The sequence below is a fragment of the Zonotrichia albicollis genome, chromosome 6 (genome assembly GCF_047830755.1).
Source record: "Zonotrichia albicollis isolate bZonAlb1 chromosome 6, bZonAlb1.hap1, whole genome shotgun sequence".
NCBI lineage: Eukaryota > Metazoa > Chordata > Aves > Passeriformes > Passerellidae > Zonotrichia > Zonotrichia albicollis.
In genome coordinates, this window is record NC_133824.1 from 28,691,819 (window position 1) to 28,707,595 (window position 15,777).

Genomic DNA, 15,777 nt, shown 5'->3' on the forward strand with positions numbered 1-15,777 from the left:
AGGAAATCTAATGTACTACACGTGGACTCATTCATTTACTGCTCCCCATTTGAAACCTCTTTTGCAGATACTCACTGTGTGAATCAGCACTCGGAGCCATCCCTCAGACACTTCAGCCTTGGTCTTAGGGACTCCGTAGGATTATAATGTCTTCTGGACTAGGTTGTTGGCACCTTCTGTTTGCTGAATAAATTTTAACACACAAAAATTCTTCCCAAAATTTTAACCATCTCTTTTGGTTAATACCAAAGCAAACAGGGAAGATCTTGGGAAGAGGGCACTGCCATCTCTTTCCACTCATCTATTATCCAAACAGATACAAAGGCTACAGAAGCATTTTTCCTTGAACTTTTAATTGAAGTGCTTTAATATAAAAAAAACAGTACATACAAGTTCTAAACTCCTGTTTTCTGCAGTTGTTTACACGTTTTCTAAGTTGCAACAGAATATTAGCTATGTAGGTAGTCAACACTGCTAACAAACTACAGTACAAGTTACTAATAACAGTACAAGATGCTTGGAATACATTCTTGCAAATGTGTATGAATACCAAAGAAATCCTGCGAAGTTGAGAGGCTTCCAACACCCATTTTCCTCTCCTCTCAAACCTCAGTAGGATTTCACTCACAGGTTTCCTAACCACCAAAACACAGATCCTTGGCTGGTGCAAGCTGTGGTGGCTCCATTGGCATCCGCAGAGCAGTGTGAGTTGCCATGGTTCACTGTGTGCTCAACAGACACCTTCTGGCAGGGTGAAACACCATGCAGGTTTCCATGCATGACAAACTGATGGGCCTTCTTGGTCAGTGCTGGCTTTGCGCATTAAACAATCAGTTTTTTTCCAAGGGTTTCAAGGCTGATCTCCTTCTCCAAGAAGCAATCAGATCAGGACGACTGCAGAATAGTCAGGAGCACCCCAGATTCTCATACTGCTCTAGGTAAAGCTGGGCAAATTTCCCTTTAAAAAAGCCAAGATTTGAAGCCACCCCATCACCTCTCCTCCCCCACAGAAGGCTGGCAAAGCTATCAAGCACTTAATAAAACTGAATGTAAGATAAGAAGAGCAAAGATCCTCCACACAAGCCATGTTAAAACAAATCTCTACATACAAACATTGTAACGATACAGTCACTTCAGTGTTCCAAAGAAAGGTTCACACTTTACAAAAGAGGAAGAGGGAGGAAAAAGTAACACAGGAAGCTGTCCTTACAATTATGTACTGGTTCCCAAACCTGTGACCTTAGTCTGTGGCCGCCAAAAGTAAACAAATACCAAGCAAGACAGTGTACACTCCAATGAGGCCTCACAGGGTGTAACAACAGGAAACCTGGAGGCAGTGTACAAAGCTGAAAAGGAATTTGAAAGAAAGACAGGCATTTTTTCATATTCTGGTACATAACTAAAGACACAGTGACAAGCATACTACAGAAATGGGTCTTTCCAGCCTCTGAGCCTACCTGCTTGTCACTCAGGATTGGTCACAGAAGGGTTTTTCCTCTGAAATGAGAGTGGTATGTTGGGCTTTCTTCGGGCAGGAGCCCTTAATTTTTTCCCCTCACTCAGTTGTTTTGACTTGTCTGTGTACCTGCAATGTGACTAATAGGACATTTGGGTTCATCTGAGACTGCTGGGTTTTTCTTACAGGCATCAATATAAAACCTCATGGCCCTGAAGACCAATATTTCAATGGCACACTTCAATCAGCACCCAAAACTCCTCCATGCTATTCAGCAACTGGCATTGCATTATTTTGGTGGGAAGCTAAGGAAGCTGGCAAACCCGTGACAAGGTTAGCGTTTCAATTCATCAGCACATTATGAAAAGACTGAGTACCAATGTCTCCAGTTCAGAGTACAGACACAAAATTAAACTTCACTTCTGCTACAGAGGATAAAAGGCTATTTAGAGGATACAGAAGTTGGCATATTGTGGTAAACATGGTGGTGGGTGGTGGCTCACAGTAAGAATTCTTCGGCTGTATTGCCTTTTCAGTGACTTTTAATTTTCTATTCCTGTTAATTTGTAAGTATAATTTTCTCCAACCACATTTTCTTGACACCACAGTTATTGCATTACAAAAGCCACTACAATGCAATCACTCAACATACACATACATGTTGTATAGATAGGGGTATGTACAGCCAGGAAGTGGGGCAGTTTCCAGCCCACAATTTGTTGTCTCCACAAGGGCAGGAAGATCCCAGTTAGGTGAGACAGAAGTAAGGTAGAGAATCCTCAAATGTTGAAAAGAAGGCTGTGAGTATATGAGCAGATAGAAACCCCAACACCTAAACAACAAGAATTAATGCTAGTGGAACATCTCCTGCTTTGTAGCTCACTCAGTTGCTCTAAAATGTTGTTCTCTCCTCAAATAATTTTAAGATGCAGAATGTGCAGTAAGTGCAAAGAAAGAGGTGTCCTCCCCTGTGAATGCAGGGAGTGGATGTGCTTTCTCAGTATTGCCTAGAGGTTACCCAGTACACCTGCCCTTCCCTAGCCCACTGTCTTTATAACAAGAAGTCTCTTGCTTCAATGCCTAACTGGTAAGGCTAGACTATTTAATTACAAACAAACTTCAAGGTTAATGTATTAGAAGACTGGAAACAGATACTCTGATTCTTTTAAAACAATAATGCATTGTACACTTAGTGCTTCTCTGAATGCTTTTTCCACAGAGCAAAGCATCACAATGGCAAGCTTTCCATCAGTTCTGAGCTGGCACAGCCAGTTCTAAGAGTTAAAATCTTCACAGTCTTTGCTTCCCTGCCAAGAATGCTCCCTGCCCCCTGGAGCAAACTGTTTCTGTGATATATGTGATGAGACTCTTTCTGTGATGCAGACACTTCTGCTCTGGAATCCATAGCAGATCATCAAATGCTCTTATGCTGGCCAGTCATCAGGAGCATTTTTTTGACCACTTTCTGTATTTCTTAAACTATGTGCAATAAAAATACAACTACATACAATGAATTTGAAGGGCTCTTTATCCCATAGCCAAATTTATTTATTAGACTGGGAAAGAGCACAGGAAGATACTCAGCTCCTCAAAAAGTTCTCAGAAATTAGGTCAGGAGCTTCCAATACTGTGGGATGTTTTTTCATCTTAATGCTGAGCCAAGCTTTGGCACATGAATTGTGCATGTCACTGGCCTTGCACTGACAAGGCCTTACACAAAAAAAATGTGATGAAACTTGCTGATTTCATCACTGCAACACTGAGCATCATTCCAGGTAAATAACACTTCAAAGACCAAAAGAACCCTTGGGTACATTTGTCTAACAACCTTGTCTTCAGACCACCCTGGACCTTCAATGACCCATATAAAAGCCCTTCAAATTTTTGCAGAGGGCTTCCAGGACACAATCTGTCAACAGGAGGCAAGCCACAGAAATGGGTGATGCCATGGCTGGACACACTTTATGGTTCTACTGTCTTTGACAGCAAGAAGTAGGATGGGAAGAGTCCAGCTGGTCCCCAGAGCTCCAAGCTAGACATTGTTTAAAATACCTTTTCATTTCCAAAATGAGGAGATGAGATAGCAATTCAATAAGGTACCTCAAATAAAAGCCCTCAAGTTACTTTTTGAAGCCATTTTAAATTATAAACCAGTGCCAGATAAAGGAGTAAAACCCTCAAGTCAGAATCCAGTTCTTGGAGGTTTTGCTCTCAGACTGAATTATTCTTAAAAGGGGGAGTAACCTAAGAGCCTTTACGGTCTATTTTTAAATGAGAGAATATTTTTCATTTAAGTGTCTGTAACAGAATAATTTGAAAATAACTGAGGAAACCATGCAATCACAGATGATCTGTGTTCAGTGTGCTCTGTTGAAGCTGCTGTGACTCCACTGCATTAAGAAAAGACATACATTATTCTGTAGCAATTGTCCATGACACTGAGGCTTACAGCATAAATATTGCAATACCTCATCCAGTTTCTGTATGACACACCAAGTTTTATTGCAGTAATGTCTCATAATAGATGAAGGTGCTGCAGGGTCCTGTTTGGCCAATTGCTATAGGACCCTGGAGTGCATTTCATAAGCAGAGAATATCTCCCATGGGAAGGGAGTTAAGATGAGGACTAGATGCCAAGACAACCAGCTAAAAGCTTCATGTTCCTAGAAAAACATTTTCTATTCCTCACACCCCCACCTTCTCCCAGCCCCTCCATTAAATGGGAGGTTCATTTCCTTGCTTGCAGATAGTGCTGGATGCAAGATAATGGAGCATGGCCCTGCCACGCACAGCAGAATGCCTCTAAATCAAGAAGCCAGTGTTCTTTGCCAATGCGACAGATTGAAAAATGCTTCTGGTACTTCCATGAGTGGGTTACTAAGCAACACTTTGGCTTCCAGGGAGTAGCCCTGCTGGATGTGATCTCATGCACCAGCAGCCTGACCACATCCCCAGCTGGAGCACTGGGGAAGGAGGGTGTGTGTGCCAGCAGCAAGGCTGCATGGCTTTGCTGGGCTGTAACACAGGTTCCTTTTGGGTTGAGCTGTAATCACAAAGGAAAAATATCCCAGAGATGACCATGGGCCTACTCATGGGATGACTAAAAGGCAAAGACATACTGTCAGGACACACTGTTGGGAGAGAAGCAAAGCTTGGAAGTAAAGCTTTAAACACTTGTGGCGTATCCTGGGTGGCTGTCTCAGAGCAAATGATGCTGAAGAGGACTGACTCCAGGGAGAGATGCTAAAAATGAGAGTGGCTGGAAAAGATTTCCATGTGAAGAGACAGATCAAAAATACTAGAACAGATTGAGAAATGAGTAAGAGAGGGGAGGGTGGAGCTGGCTGAAGTGAGGTCTCATACAGGTGAGGAAGATAATGTCCTGCTGTCCACTGTTTCCTGATATAGCAGTGAGGAGTTGTTCACAGAAAATCAGAAGGTAGTATACTGAAAACTGGTGAAACAAGCTCAAACTCCATGAAGTTAGAGAGACATTTGCCCTGGTTGCTGACTGCTCCATCATCATCTTTTGCTGAGATTTCTCACTTTCCTTTGGAGCTTGTGACATGTCATCACCAGAGCCAGGTTGAGACAGAACAGGGCATAAACAGACCAGACTTATAGACAGACTGTTTTCTTGCATGTGTTGAGTGTGCTCAACTATTAAGCAGCCACACACCTTTTCATAAAAACTAAAGTCCAAGACTTAGACTTGGCATATTTAAGGATACCAGGCCAACCATAAAGTCAGTGGATGAATGTTGACTAAGAGCAGCTGAGAATCAGTCCTATATTTTAGAACACTGGATCTCTTTAATGTGTTGGTAAGTCACACTCCAAACACAATTCAGATTAAGTTGTAAGGGATAATGTTTTCTATTTCTTAGAATTCTAAACCTTTCCAAAACAAGTAGGATTTGCTCTTTTCTTCTTCTTCAGTAATGCTTATTATAGGACTCTCAACCTATTCCTAATCAGTGAGCAATGTTTACAGTAAACAACATTAGGATGATACACAAATATATATGTGTATATATATATATATTTGTATATATAACTTAAAGTCTCCTAATTAAAAATTAATACCATAGCATCACACAGCAAGGCTGTGCCAGGTGTCACTATTCAGAGATCATTACTTCAGCATTTTAAAAGTGAATTTACAAGATGATGAGAAAACATCTTGTAAAAGCTTTTATCTGGGAGAAGTGCTATGATGTCACAGATTTATTCTCCTTCTATTTTCCTTTAGAATAATGGGGACAATGTTGTCCCAAATCAAATAAAGGATCAACAGCAAAGATTGTAACTCAATCGTCCTCATCCCCCATTTTTAATTGCTGTGTTTTTCTTTTCAACCACTCCTAGTGGAAAAAAAAAAGGCATATATCAATGGCACATTCAACCTGAAATGGCAGATGAAGAACAGGTGATCCAATAAATTAGCATGTACATAAGCTTCTGGTTCTTAGAAGATCTGACTGAGTCACACAGATGACAATTTACTTAAATACTCTTGAGCTTCTCTTTCTGTCTGCAGTCCAATGAAGTACATTATTTCCAGGCCTATGCCCACCACTGAGGCAGGCTGCAGTGCTGGATGGAAGTCCAAGTAAACAGGAAGACTGTTGATTTCTGCTGCAGCAGAAGAAATGGAAAGCCATCAAGGTAAAGAGTAAATATCTCTCACTTTTTTAAAAGAACATTTTTTGACTGAAAAGTCTTTATGAATTCCTGTATGGCCTTAATGATGAGTTGAGATTAAATAAGCACACAAGCTTGATTCTCAGCAATGATCAAAGGTTTGTTGAACACTTCTAAGGGAGAGATAAAAGCTGATGGTTTGATTTGGACCTGTCTATTTCTGAATTGTTCTAAACCTTTCAAATCAGTTTTACTATACACTGTCTCTGAAATACTGTAAGAAAATGAGAATGAACAAGGAAAGGTACTCTGTAAAGAAGCTCAAAGGAGATGACTCTTGGAAATTCCTCAAGCACAGCCTTCCCAAGAGCGTGCAGGGGCACATCTCTAGTGTTGCACTCCAGAAGAGCTACAAAGGAAGAGTAGGTTAGGTATAACATTCATGTCTTGTTCTTTGTTTTTCACCAGATATTTCCTTTTTCACTGCTGCTCACAAATTCTGCAGTGGGAGTACATTGGGAGCATCCAAATGTGTTCCTGTGTCCAGCAGAAGCACATGTTGAGGGTGGAAACAGATGTGTGCTCATCAGAGTTCATCGGCAGCAGGGGGTTTGGTCTTCCAGGCAGAAGATCTTGAGAAATGGAAGGGGAGTGCTTATCTTGTAGGCACAAGGGTCCCTGATGAGAATTAGCAGTTCCAAAGTCATTTATGGCAATAGCAGGAGGAGTCCTGAACAAAATGCTGGACTGTGCCTTCTCATAGAGAGGTGAGCCATGGCAGCACTTCAGACCACTACAGAAAGGAATGCTGTCACAGCCAGCCAATTCAATCATTCAAGACATGGAAAGGAGATGAACATGAAATGAATGTGTCATCCTTCATCAGTCTTTCCAAATACAAAGAATAAAACCTGCCCTTATTTCTCCCTAGCTTCTGAAAGCAGGAAGAGATGAAATATTTCCCGAGTCACCATGGAGGTGCAACCTATAGTTTGTTACAATGAATTGTATCAGATGGATAACTAGATTGACAGGAGTCTGAAAGAAAATATCAATACCTGAAAAATCAGCAATTTTCCAGCATGAAGTGTTTTATTTTTAACTTCATGCACACAAAGAACAGTAAGCTGATCTGAATATAGTAATTTTTCTCATTTCAAAACATCAGTAACAACATATATTCTAAATGCACTACTGTAGTAACACTTTACACTTTCACCCAACATGGCAGAAATACACAACAAATATTAATAAACTGTTGGCCTGATTCCCCAGCTGCTAAATGCCTGGCATTCTCACTGGCATACAATAAAAGGGTAAAGCCTAAAACCTCTTCTGTCCCCTGGAGGCACTTGCTGTTCTTTACCTTCCCCTTTGCCCTCAGTTTAGTGCCTCAATGCACAGCGGTGGAGGAATGTCCAAACACCCCAGTGGTGGAGAGACAGGGGAGTGATGCACCTCTCCTCTGCCCTGCGCTAAGGCTTGGCCATCAGGACAGCAAAATTGTGCTTGCACAACCTGCAGCCCTGCCTCCTTCAAGACTGCCACTGACCCCCGGGGCCCAGGACACTGCCTGGGAGCGTCAGTCACTCCCACCCTTGTCTGCAGGGCAGTGAGACCTTGTGCCCCGGGCAGCACTGCCAGAGACAGAGCTGGGACAGTGCCAGCACTCTGCAAAGCTGCTCCCACGAGCGGGGACATGATGCTTTGGCCCTGGAGGATGGCACGGGCACTGGTAGGACAGGGACATTCCCTGAGCCTACAGAGCCAGGGCAACACAATGGGGAGTGGGCTGGGCAGCTACACTTTTAAATCAGTCCCCTTCAAACCACAGACACCCCCCTCCTCTCCCTGCCCCTCCAGCAAACCTGAGTTTATCTTACATAAACCAGACCAGGTATGGTGCCTGCCCTGAAAAGCCATTTTACTACTGCTGTGGCTGGAGGTCATTGCTAGTAATTGTATCACCAGCAAAGATGGAATTGGCTGCCTGCCAGTCACAATTCCTGCCCTCTTTTACCAGAGGGGAGGCACAGTGCAGCAAGTAAACTTTTTTGTTCCTTCTACAGGGTCTTGGATCTTTCACATCCACCTCCTGCCTTGTCACCTGTTCCTATCTCCCAGAAAGCGTCATGGGCCTGTGGCTGGCAGAAATAAATGGTGTAAGGAACAGCCCAGAAGAGCTGGCTCTTCTTGTTCTGCCACAGCCTGGGTGTGCAGCACTGTGGCACATAGCAGCATTTAAGGCTTGTACACTGTAGGCTCCAAATGCTTTGCAGGAGCAGCTAAGGATTGCTATCCTGCCTTTTCTCCAGAAGCGAGGCACAGATTTGGGCACCTGCCCACAGTGGTGCCACAATCCTTGTTGTAAGTGGCAATAAGCTGGTGCTTTATAACTCCCGATGGGTGGGGTGTGGGGAACGTCCCACCGCGGGCTGGCTCAGAGCAGCTCTGAGTGCCCCGGGATGGGCACAGCCCCCACAGCCCTGCAGGACAGGCTGTTCCCATCCGGCTCAGCGCTGGGAACTGAGCTGCAGGTGTGCTCAGTCCGTGAGCATCCCTGCCAGCTTGGCTGGGGGCTCCTTCTGCAGACCCCCTGATTTGGGGGGCCGGGGCAGCCCCCCCCTGCTCCTGCCTGGTAGCCCTGGTCACCCTGCTCAGCTGCACACTCCCCTCCTCCTGTCATGTAAAACTGGGAGATGGTAAGATCATAATGAACCCAGAACTGGTTAGAGAAGGGCTTTCCTAACCTGTCTGCCTGCTCCTCTCCACAGAACTTATTTTCCAAAAATTATGGAACTGGACAACTGTTAAAATGTCAGGTGACCTCCTCATGATCATCCCAAAGCCTCCCATAACAACACTGAAAAGAAAATCTATCTTTCACTTGTGTCCTCCATAAGATCTGCACTTTCATCCCTCACAGACTGGTGCTAGATTTTTCCTAATATAAATTATATTAATTTTAAAATTTAAATATTGAAGTGATTTTTTTCTAAAAAGATTGAAACAATAATTTTCAACTCTTTTGATTGTTTCCCCTTAGTTTTTGTATTAAATAATTTGCAAGATTGGACTTTGATATATGAATAATTATGGTTCTCTCAAAAGCACATTTTTTAAAAATAAATTCATTCTACGCAGAAAAAAATCATGTCCAGCTCTACCTGGAGTTTTCTTGCCCAGAATGCACAGTATCCATCTAGCAGTGACAAGCTTAATTAATATTCCTTTCTACCCCCATCCACTCCTCACCTCCCAAATGACCCCTGTCAAAACACATGCTGAAGGTGTAAAGAAAATGCTACAGCCCCATAACACAGCACGGTGCAGGAGAATCTTCCTTTGGGGCAGAATTGACTAAGCTCCTTTCAAAGACAGATGAAAAATCATGATTGCAAAGTTATTTAGAGTAACATTTGCTTCAAAAGAACACACTCAATGGTGGCTTTCTTAGCTCAAGAGCTGGTCTGAGGTACATTTACAGAATGTAAACTCTGTGCACTGTAAACTTGATGCAACAACACAGCTATGGAAGCACAGTTTGGGGGCAGATTAGGACCCATCTCATGTTTCTCAAAGGTATTGCCTTTTCCAAGCTATGGGGGAGGCTCTGTGCTGGCAACACGAGTTCACTTCCTCAGTGGCACCATCTGCATGCCCCTGTTCAGTGGTGATCTCTCCACCCCTCTGGTTTCTGAGTCTGCCCCTGCAGGTGCTGCCCTCCCCAGCCAGTCTTCCCACAATGGACAGAAAACTGGGCAGAGCAGAACACAAATGTGGTGGAGGGAGAGCCAGAGGCAAGCCATGGTTTCACACAATACAGTCTGAATTGTTCAGTCTCTGGAACAGCCCGAGGTAGCCAATACCAAAGTAGATGCCATTGTGGGCATAAAGGAGGTAATGTACAATTTACTGCATCAATAACGATGATTTTCTCTAACTGACCTCTTTTAGTTTATCCAAAAGAAGTCAAAAGTATGAGGATCAAGTGCATATGTTTAATTAACATACTTTAAGGCCATTATGCAGACACGCTTGTATTTAAATACATCCTCTCCCACAGTAAACATCTGTTTTTATAATAAGGCCAGGAAGAACAATTACATCATCCAGCCTGACTTCCTTTGTAACATAAACCTTTTTCAGTCAGACATTCCTGTGATTAAATAAGATTGTGTTCAATTAAAATACATCTAGGAATCTGTCCGTTCTTGATTTGAAGTCTTCAAGGCATGCAGGATCTACCATCTTCTGGTAGTTTGCCCTGATTTGTGCTAAAATATTAATTGCCTTGCTTACACAGAGGAGTTTTGAAAAAACACTAGAGTTTGTTCACCTCAGGGACTGCCAGCAAACTTGCATAACCTGCCATAGCAAGAGAGCAGCACACTGAGCCAGAGCCCTCACACTGTTTAGTGGCCAGACCAGATCAGAGCCAGGATTTGCCCAAGTCACACATCCCAGCAGTCATGCAGGAGACTATCCCCAGTGGGGCAGCAGGTGACAGGGAATCGGTTATCAGACTTTCTAAACTCCTCTTCCTCACCCCCATGGTAGTGCCACAATCTCTCCTCTTCTCAGCAAAGCTGGTGCATTTTTCACCTGGGAGGTCAGTCAGTATTTCTAACGTGCACCAACACACATGGCTCTGTATGCATGGTAAATATGCCACTGAGAGGTCCATTCCAGCCCCTTATCTTGGACTCAGCTAGCAAAGAAGGGAGGCTGTAGCTGGCGGAAGTTCTCCACATGGGAGAGCTTATATCTAATCCGCTGCCAAAGTTACCTGGAGCTGCCTAGCTACACAGCACACAGCATAAAGCTGGAGAGATGAAACACAGCTGGTCCACAGTGGGCAAGCACCCTGTCACACTGATCTCAGGTGGCAAACAGTGCTTTGGCATTGAAGATCTAGCAATCTGTCCTTCTGTCATACTTCATTCTGATGAAACCTCAGCATGGCCATGGAGGAGTATTTCTGAACATGAAAGATATTGTTGGCTGCAGAACAGTTGTGGGAGGAAAAAACAGCTCTGGATCAAAACCACAAAATAGGAAAGCAGGTGTGCACAGAGAGCACAGCTCCTTTAGCAATATCTCTGTCACAGGAATGGAGACCACTGAAATTCTACACCAGCTGGTTCCCCCAGCCAGGCTACCTGAGACTTTCATGATGAGCCAGCAGTGTCTGCTAAACACACAGGGCAAAACAACATGCATGTCCTCTCTGTTTAGGAATGCAGACATTGTCCTACTCCTCCAAGGTCAGAGTAAACATCAAGACACTGGGATGTGATGGAGATTTTTATGATGGAAGTCTCTAGGTCCTGGTAGCTGAGGACCAGCCAAAATACTAACCCACATCTGCTGATCCCACCACCAGCACCACCACAGAAGTTTCCTGCAGCACACACACTTCTCATTTCCAGTCACTCTTCCCAAAACACCCATTTTCTGTAACAGAGCCCACTGGTGTCTCTGGTGAATACACACTTGCACTCCTAGCCACAACAGCAACAGGATTTTGTATCAGACAGAACCATGTGATGGTCCCAAAATGCCAGATCAGCAGGGTTCAACCACACCAACAGATGGGTGTAAATGCAAATGCAGATCAGCTGTGTCCTCCAAGTGCTCCCCAGGGCCAGGGCAGTTCCAGACTGGGAGAAAGATGCTTTATTTTACATTTGCTTAAGGGTCTTGTCCCAACAGGTATCAGACACCTGATGCAAGTGCACAGGCTTCCACTTTGCTCTCCCCAGACTTGATGCTCAAATTTTTTTGTGTTCTTAGCTCATTGAAGCTCTGTCACATGGAAAGCACAAGATATTGAATGAATTTTACAGGTAGCCAGTGCAGCTGCTCCAGGAGAGATTTGGTCCAATACAATTAGGATAAATACTTTCTACATTTTTTTTTCTAACAGGTTAAAATACTTCTGCTGCAGCCTGAGAAGAGGCTGCAACAGTAGGTGGGAGAATCCAGTAGCTGACACAGCTACTTTTGGTGTGTAAGCTGAACAAAAGGGGAGGAAACTATCTAAATAATGAGGAAAAGTGCACTAGGTCAGTATAGCTCATCCTAACGAAGTGTAATTAGCAGGAAAAGGAAGAAAAAACAGCTCACCAATATTGTTTCACAATGTCTTTCAAGTGTTTGGGGACATTTCATTCTGCAGAAGTTTCAACCAATATAAACATGCCAAATATAATCTTCAGTATCCTTACCTACTTGTACCAGCAACATGAGTCACATGCTGCTCTCATAAATTTATATTATAAACCCACTTAAATCTATGCATAGAAAGTGATATACATCATACCCAAAAAATGGTTATTCTGGGCTACTTGCCAGTTCAGGGAGTGGTAGGTTTTTAGCCTTAAAAATGTATTTTGTAGAAAATATTTGATGTACTTATTCTCCTAGTAATGTCTTAAATTATTCAAAGAGATTCAACTGCAATAAATTTTTTTTCAATGGAAATTTTTTTTTCAATGGATGGTCTCACTTAAAATTTCTTCATTTCACATGTAAAGCTTTGTTGAAATAAAGTAGAACTATTCCTTTTTAATTTTTTTTATCATTATTAAAATTCTTCTTTTCATGCTAGGTTCAGCAAAAGATTCTTTTCTTTAGAGCTAGGGAAGGTTTTTAAACAAAATATGTCATTGGCCAAAGATGCAGTTGTAGAGAATTTGGGGGAAAATTATTGGGAAATTTAGTTAGATCTCGATAATTACTTTGACAAAAACCAGTAACACTTTGGAAATGCTGGAAGCCCGGATTAGGCAATGCCCAGAAAATTCAGCTTTCAGAACATTTTTGTTTAGAAATTTCAAAAAATTAATCAAAGAGCTTCACTTGACCTTAAGCCAAAATTGTTCCTTTCTGCCACTTCCGTTAGATTGCTCGGAAAGCTGAAAATTTTTACTTTCTATGATCAACCTAAGATGATGATTTTTCTTTTGTCCAATTTTCTGAGCTAAACAGAAAGTCAGTTGCATATACATAAGATTTTTCACTCAGAATTTTCTGAACAAAAAGAAATTATGTCAGGAAGGTATTGCTGGCATTGCAGTGGGACAGTATGCCTGAATACACTGAATACCAAAGGCTTTTCTAAGCATTTGAGTGTGTACATACCAGTACTGCTCTTTCTTACGCTTAAAACAGATTCCTAATGATCTGCCAAATCAGGACATTTGATTCAATGGAGAAAGTGTCATCCCAAAAAGTTTTGATCAGTGCTTCTCTTAGTGACAATGTGCTGTTCATGAACTGGGAAATATTGAACAAAACGCAATTCTCAGAGCACCCCTCTTAAGCACCCATGAATCTACAGAGTGGTTACAGTAAAGAGATTTCCAGTCAAGCCTTTGAAGAGAAACACCCGGTGCTGCTCCCAGCTGAAGTACTCACCAATAATTCCTTGGGAAATGTCTTACTACTTTTTCATTTAAAAAAAGACTAAACGGAAAGCACAAGGCCACACAAAATTGACTTCTCCGTGTTGGTATAACAACCTTCCCCCTTCCATAACGTATGGGAGCTTGTTAATGGCAAGCAGCAACCATGCACAGCAGTGAAGAGATTTCATCCAGATCATTGGGAAAGTACACAGACCTAGCAGAGCCCAGGAGGTCTGGCTTAGTGACAGTGAATTCCACAGATACCTCTTCCTGTATTTGAGTGTCCGTTCGTTTGGATGTGGGTCGTGTCTTTGTGTTCTGGGTGGGAATTGTGTGCTGGTATGGCAACACCAGGAGCAAGGTGTTTCTTGACTGCTGGAGCTCCTCAGGCCTGGTAGCCAAAAGCTGATGCTCTCTCTCTGAGCAGCTCCTGGCACAAATGACAACTCCAGCTCCCTGCAAATGAAGAAATCCTTCTTATAGGATTGACATGAAATCAAGGCTCTCAGAGTTTATGTCAAGAGTGGGTTAAATAGTATAGGAGATATTCCTAATATTGGAGTTGCCTGTACTTTTGTGAAGCAGACACTGCTGCCCTTGCCTTTGCATCCACAGGCTTTCTACATGAGCTGCAATGCTGCTGGGGTGGGCATTGCCATGAGGTGTTTTATATTTTCACACTTCCAATAAACCACTTCCCAGTGGAAACTTTTAGATAATTATTAGCTGCATTTCAATATTTTCCCCTCCTGATTTAGCTTCCTTTTTACCAAAGGTACAAACATTAGCTCCTGAGTGCACAATTAATTTGTAATTATTCTTGTTCTTCCCCTCATGTAAACTGCAGTCACTCACACTCACAAGCCTCCAATTCTACTACTCTCTGAGGACTTTAGTCAGAGAACCTCTAGTGGTAAGACACTGGTCCCTCTGCTCCACAGCCAAGTGACAAACTCCAACCAGTCATAGTATAGTCCAGCTGAACCCCCTGCAGAGGTTATAACTACATACCAAATATAATACAGACCACCAAACCCTCACCCTGCCAAAACAGAAGCATGTCATAGAGAAAGGAAGGTAATTCCCTTTAATCCAGTCTCCTGCCAACAGGCTCTCAGATGTTCCAGAGAGGACCTCCCTGCATGAGGCTCTCTCTCCAGGACTTTGACTTCTTAAGAAATCCAAAATCACATTTCACAAGCGCTCAATTCGGCTGACTTAAATTGAGGTGACCAGTGACATGTGGGACATCCATGACCCACAAAAGAGCCATGGTACCCATGGGTTACCCACCAAAGGTTCCCATGGCCCACAAAAGAGCCATGTTCTGGAAGAGGAGGAGACCAGGCAAGACTGAATAAGATGTCACAGATCACACTATCACTTCACATCTATTAATTTTGCTTCTTTCCAGTGCTACCTCCCTTTGCTTCACTACTGCTTCCTTAACCTTGCATGGTTCAAAACACCTTTCTGAAATTTTTCCCTTCTCCACAAAGACTTTATTGTTATTTTCAAAGCAGACTTCAGTCATATGTTACCTTCTGGGGGCTCAAAGACTGGTGGATTCAAGCAATACATGTGATAGCCACGGTCACAGTCATCACAGAAGAGCAGCTGGTCCTGAGGCAGGTTTGTTGGAGAGACAGTAGGGAAACAGGGAGAGAAGGAGAGAAAAAGAGAGAAATTATGTAAATTAGTCTCTTGCCAAGATGAAAACTTAAGTAGGGTAACCAGCAATGTTCAGCTGGGAATGCAGATCTGCAACAACAGAGACTAAGAGACTTCTGGGAATGTAAAGGCTACAGGCATCACATTTGTCCATCCATGATTAGCCACCATATTCCTGAGAGGCTGCAGAAAGCCTCTCTCAGCACAAGACAGCTCAGTTCCTAAGGAGAAAATCACTATGAGAAGTGGAGGAGTTCCAGTCCTAGATGGCCTCATAATGCAGGAGTAAAAGCTGTTATGCCGGGGATATGCTGTACTGAGAAGAGGGCAGGCTTTGCTGGGCTCTGGTGTCACCATGTGCTGATCTCATTCCTTCAGAGGAAACCTTTGACTTAGACAGTTTTCAAAAACTCAGCTCAGTAAATTTTTTGTGAAACAGATGGAAATTACATGACCCCACCATGTGCTCTGCAGCTCTTTCATATATTTGGGGTGAAAAAAGCTGCTCTGAAGTATCCTGCAATTCCTAAGCTCCCCGGATTCTGATTTTTTTATGTTAAAGCAAAAACAAAATTTCAGGCTTCAAATTTATTC

The 15,777-nt window shown here is 42.8% G+C and overlaps 1 protein-coding gene across 6 annotated transcripts in view; it reads right to left on the reverse strand.

The window, feature by feature from the left end:
* Positions 1-336: 336 nt before the first annotated feature.
* Positions 337-15,777, reverse strand: part of DPF3 (double PHD fingers 3) — a 189,372-nt gene continuing 173,931 nt past the window's right edge. For all 6 annotated transcript variants that reach the window (XM_074542919.1, XM_005479962.4, XM_026793795.2 and 3 more), the window contains 2 exons: positions 15,054-15,135; positions 337-13,968 (listed from right to left, as the gene is read on the reverse strand). In XM_074542919.1, the coding sequence (XP_074399020.1) occupies positions 13,898-13,968; positions 15,054-15,135 (153 nt within the window). In that variant the 3' untranslated portion in view covers positions 337-13,897. The remainder of the gene's footprint in view (positions 13,969-15,053; positions 15,136-15,777) is intronic.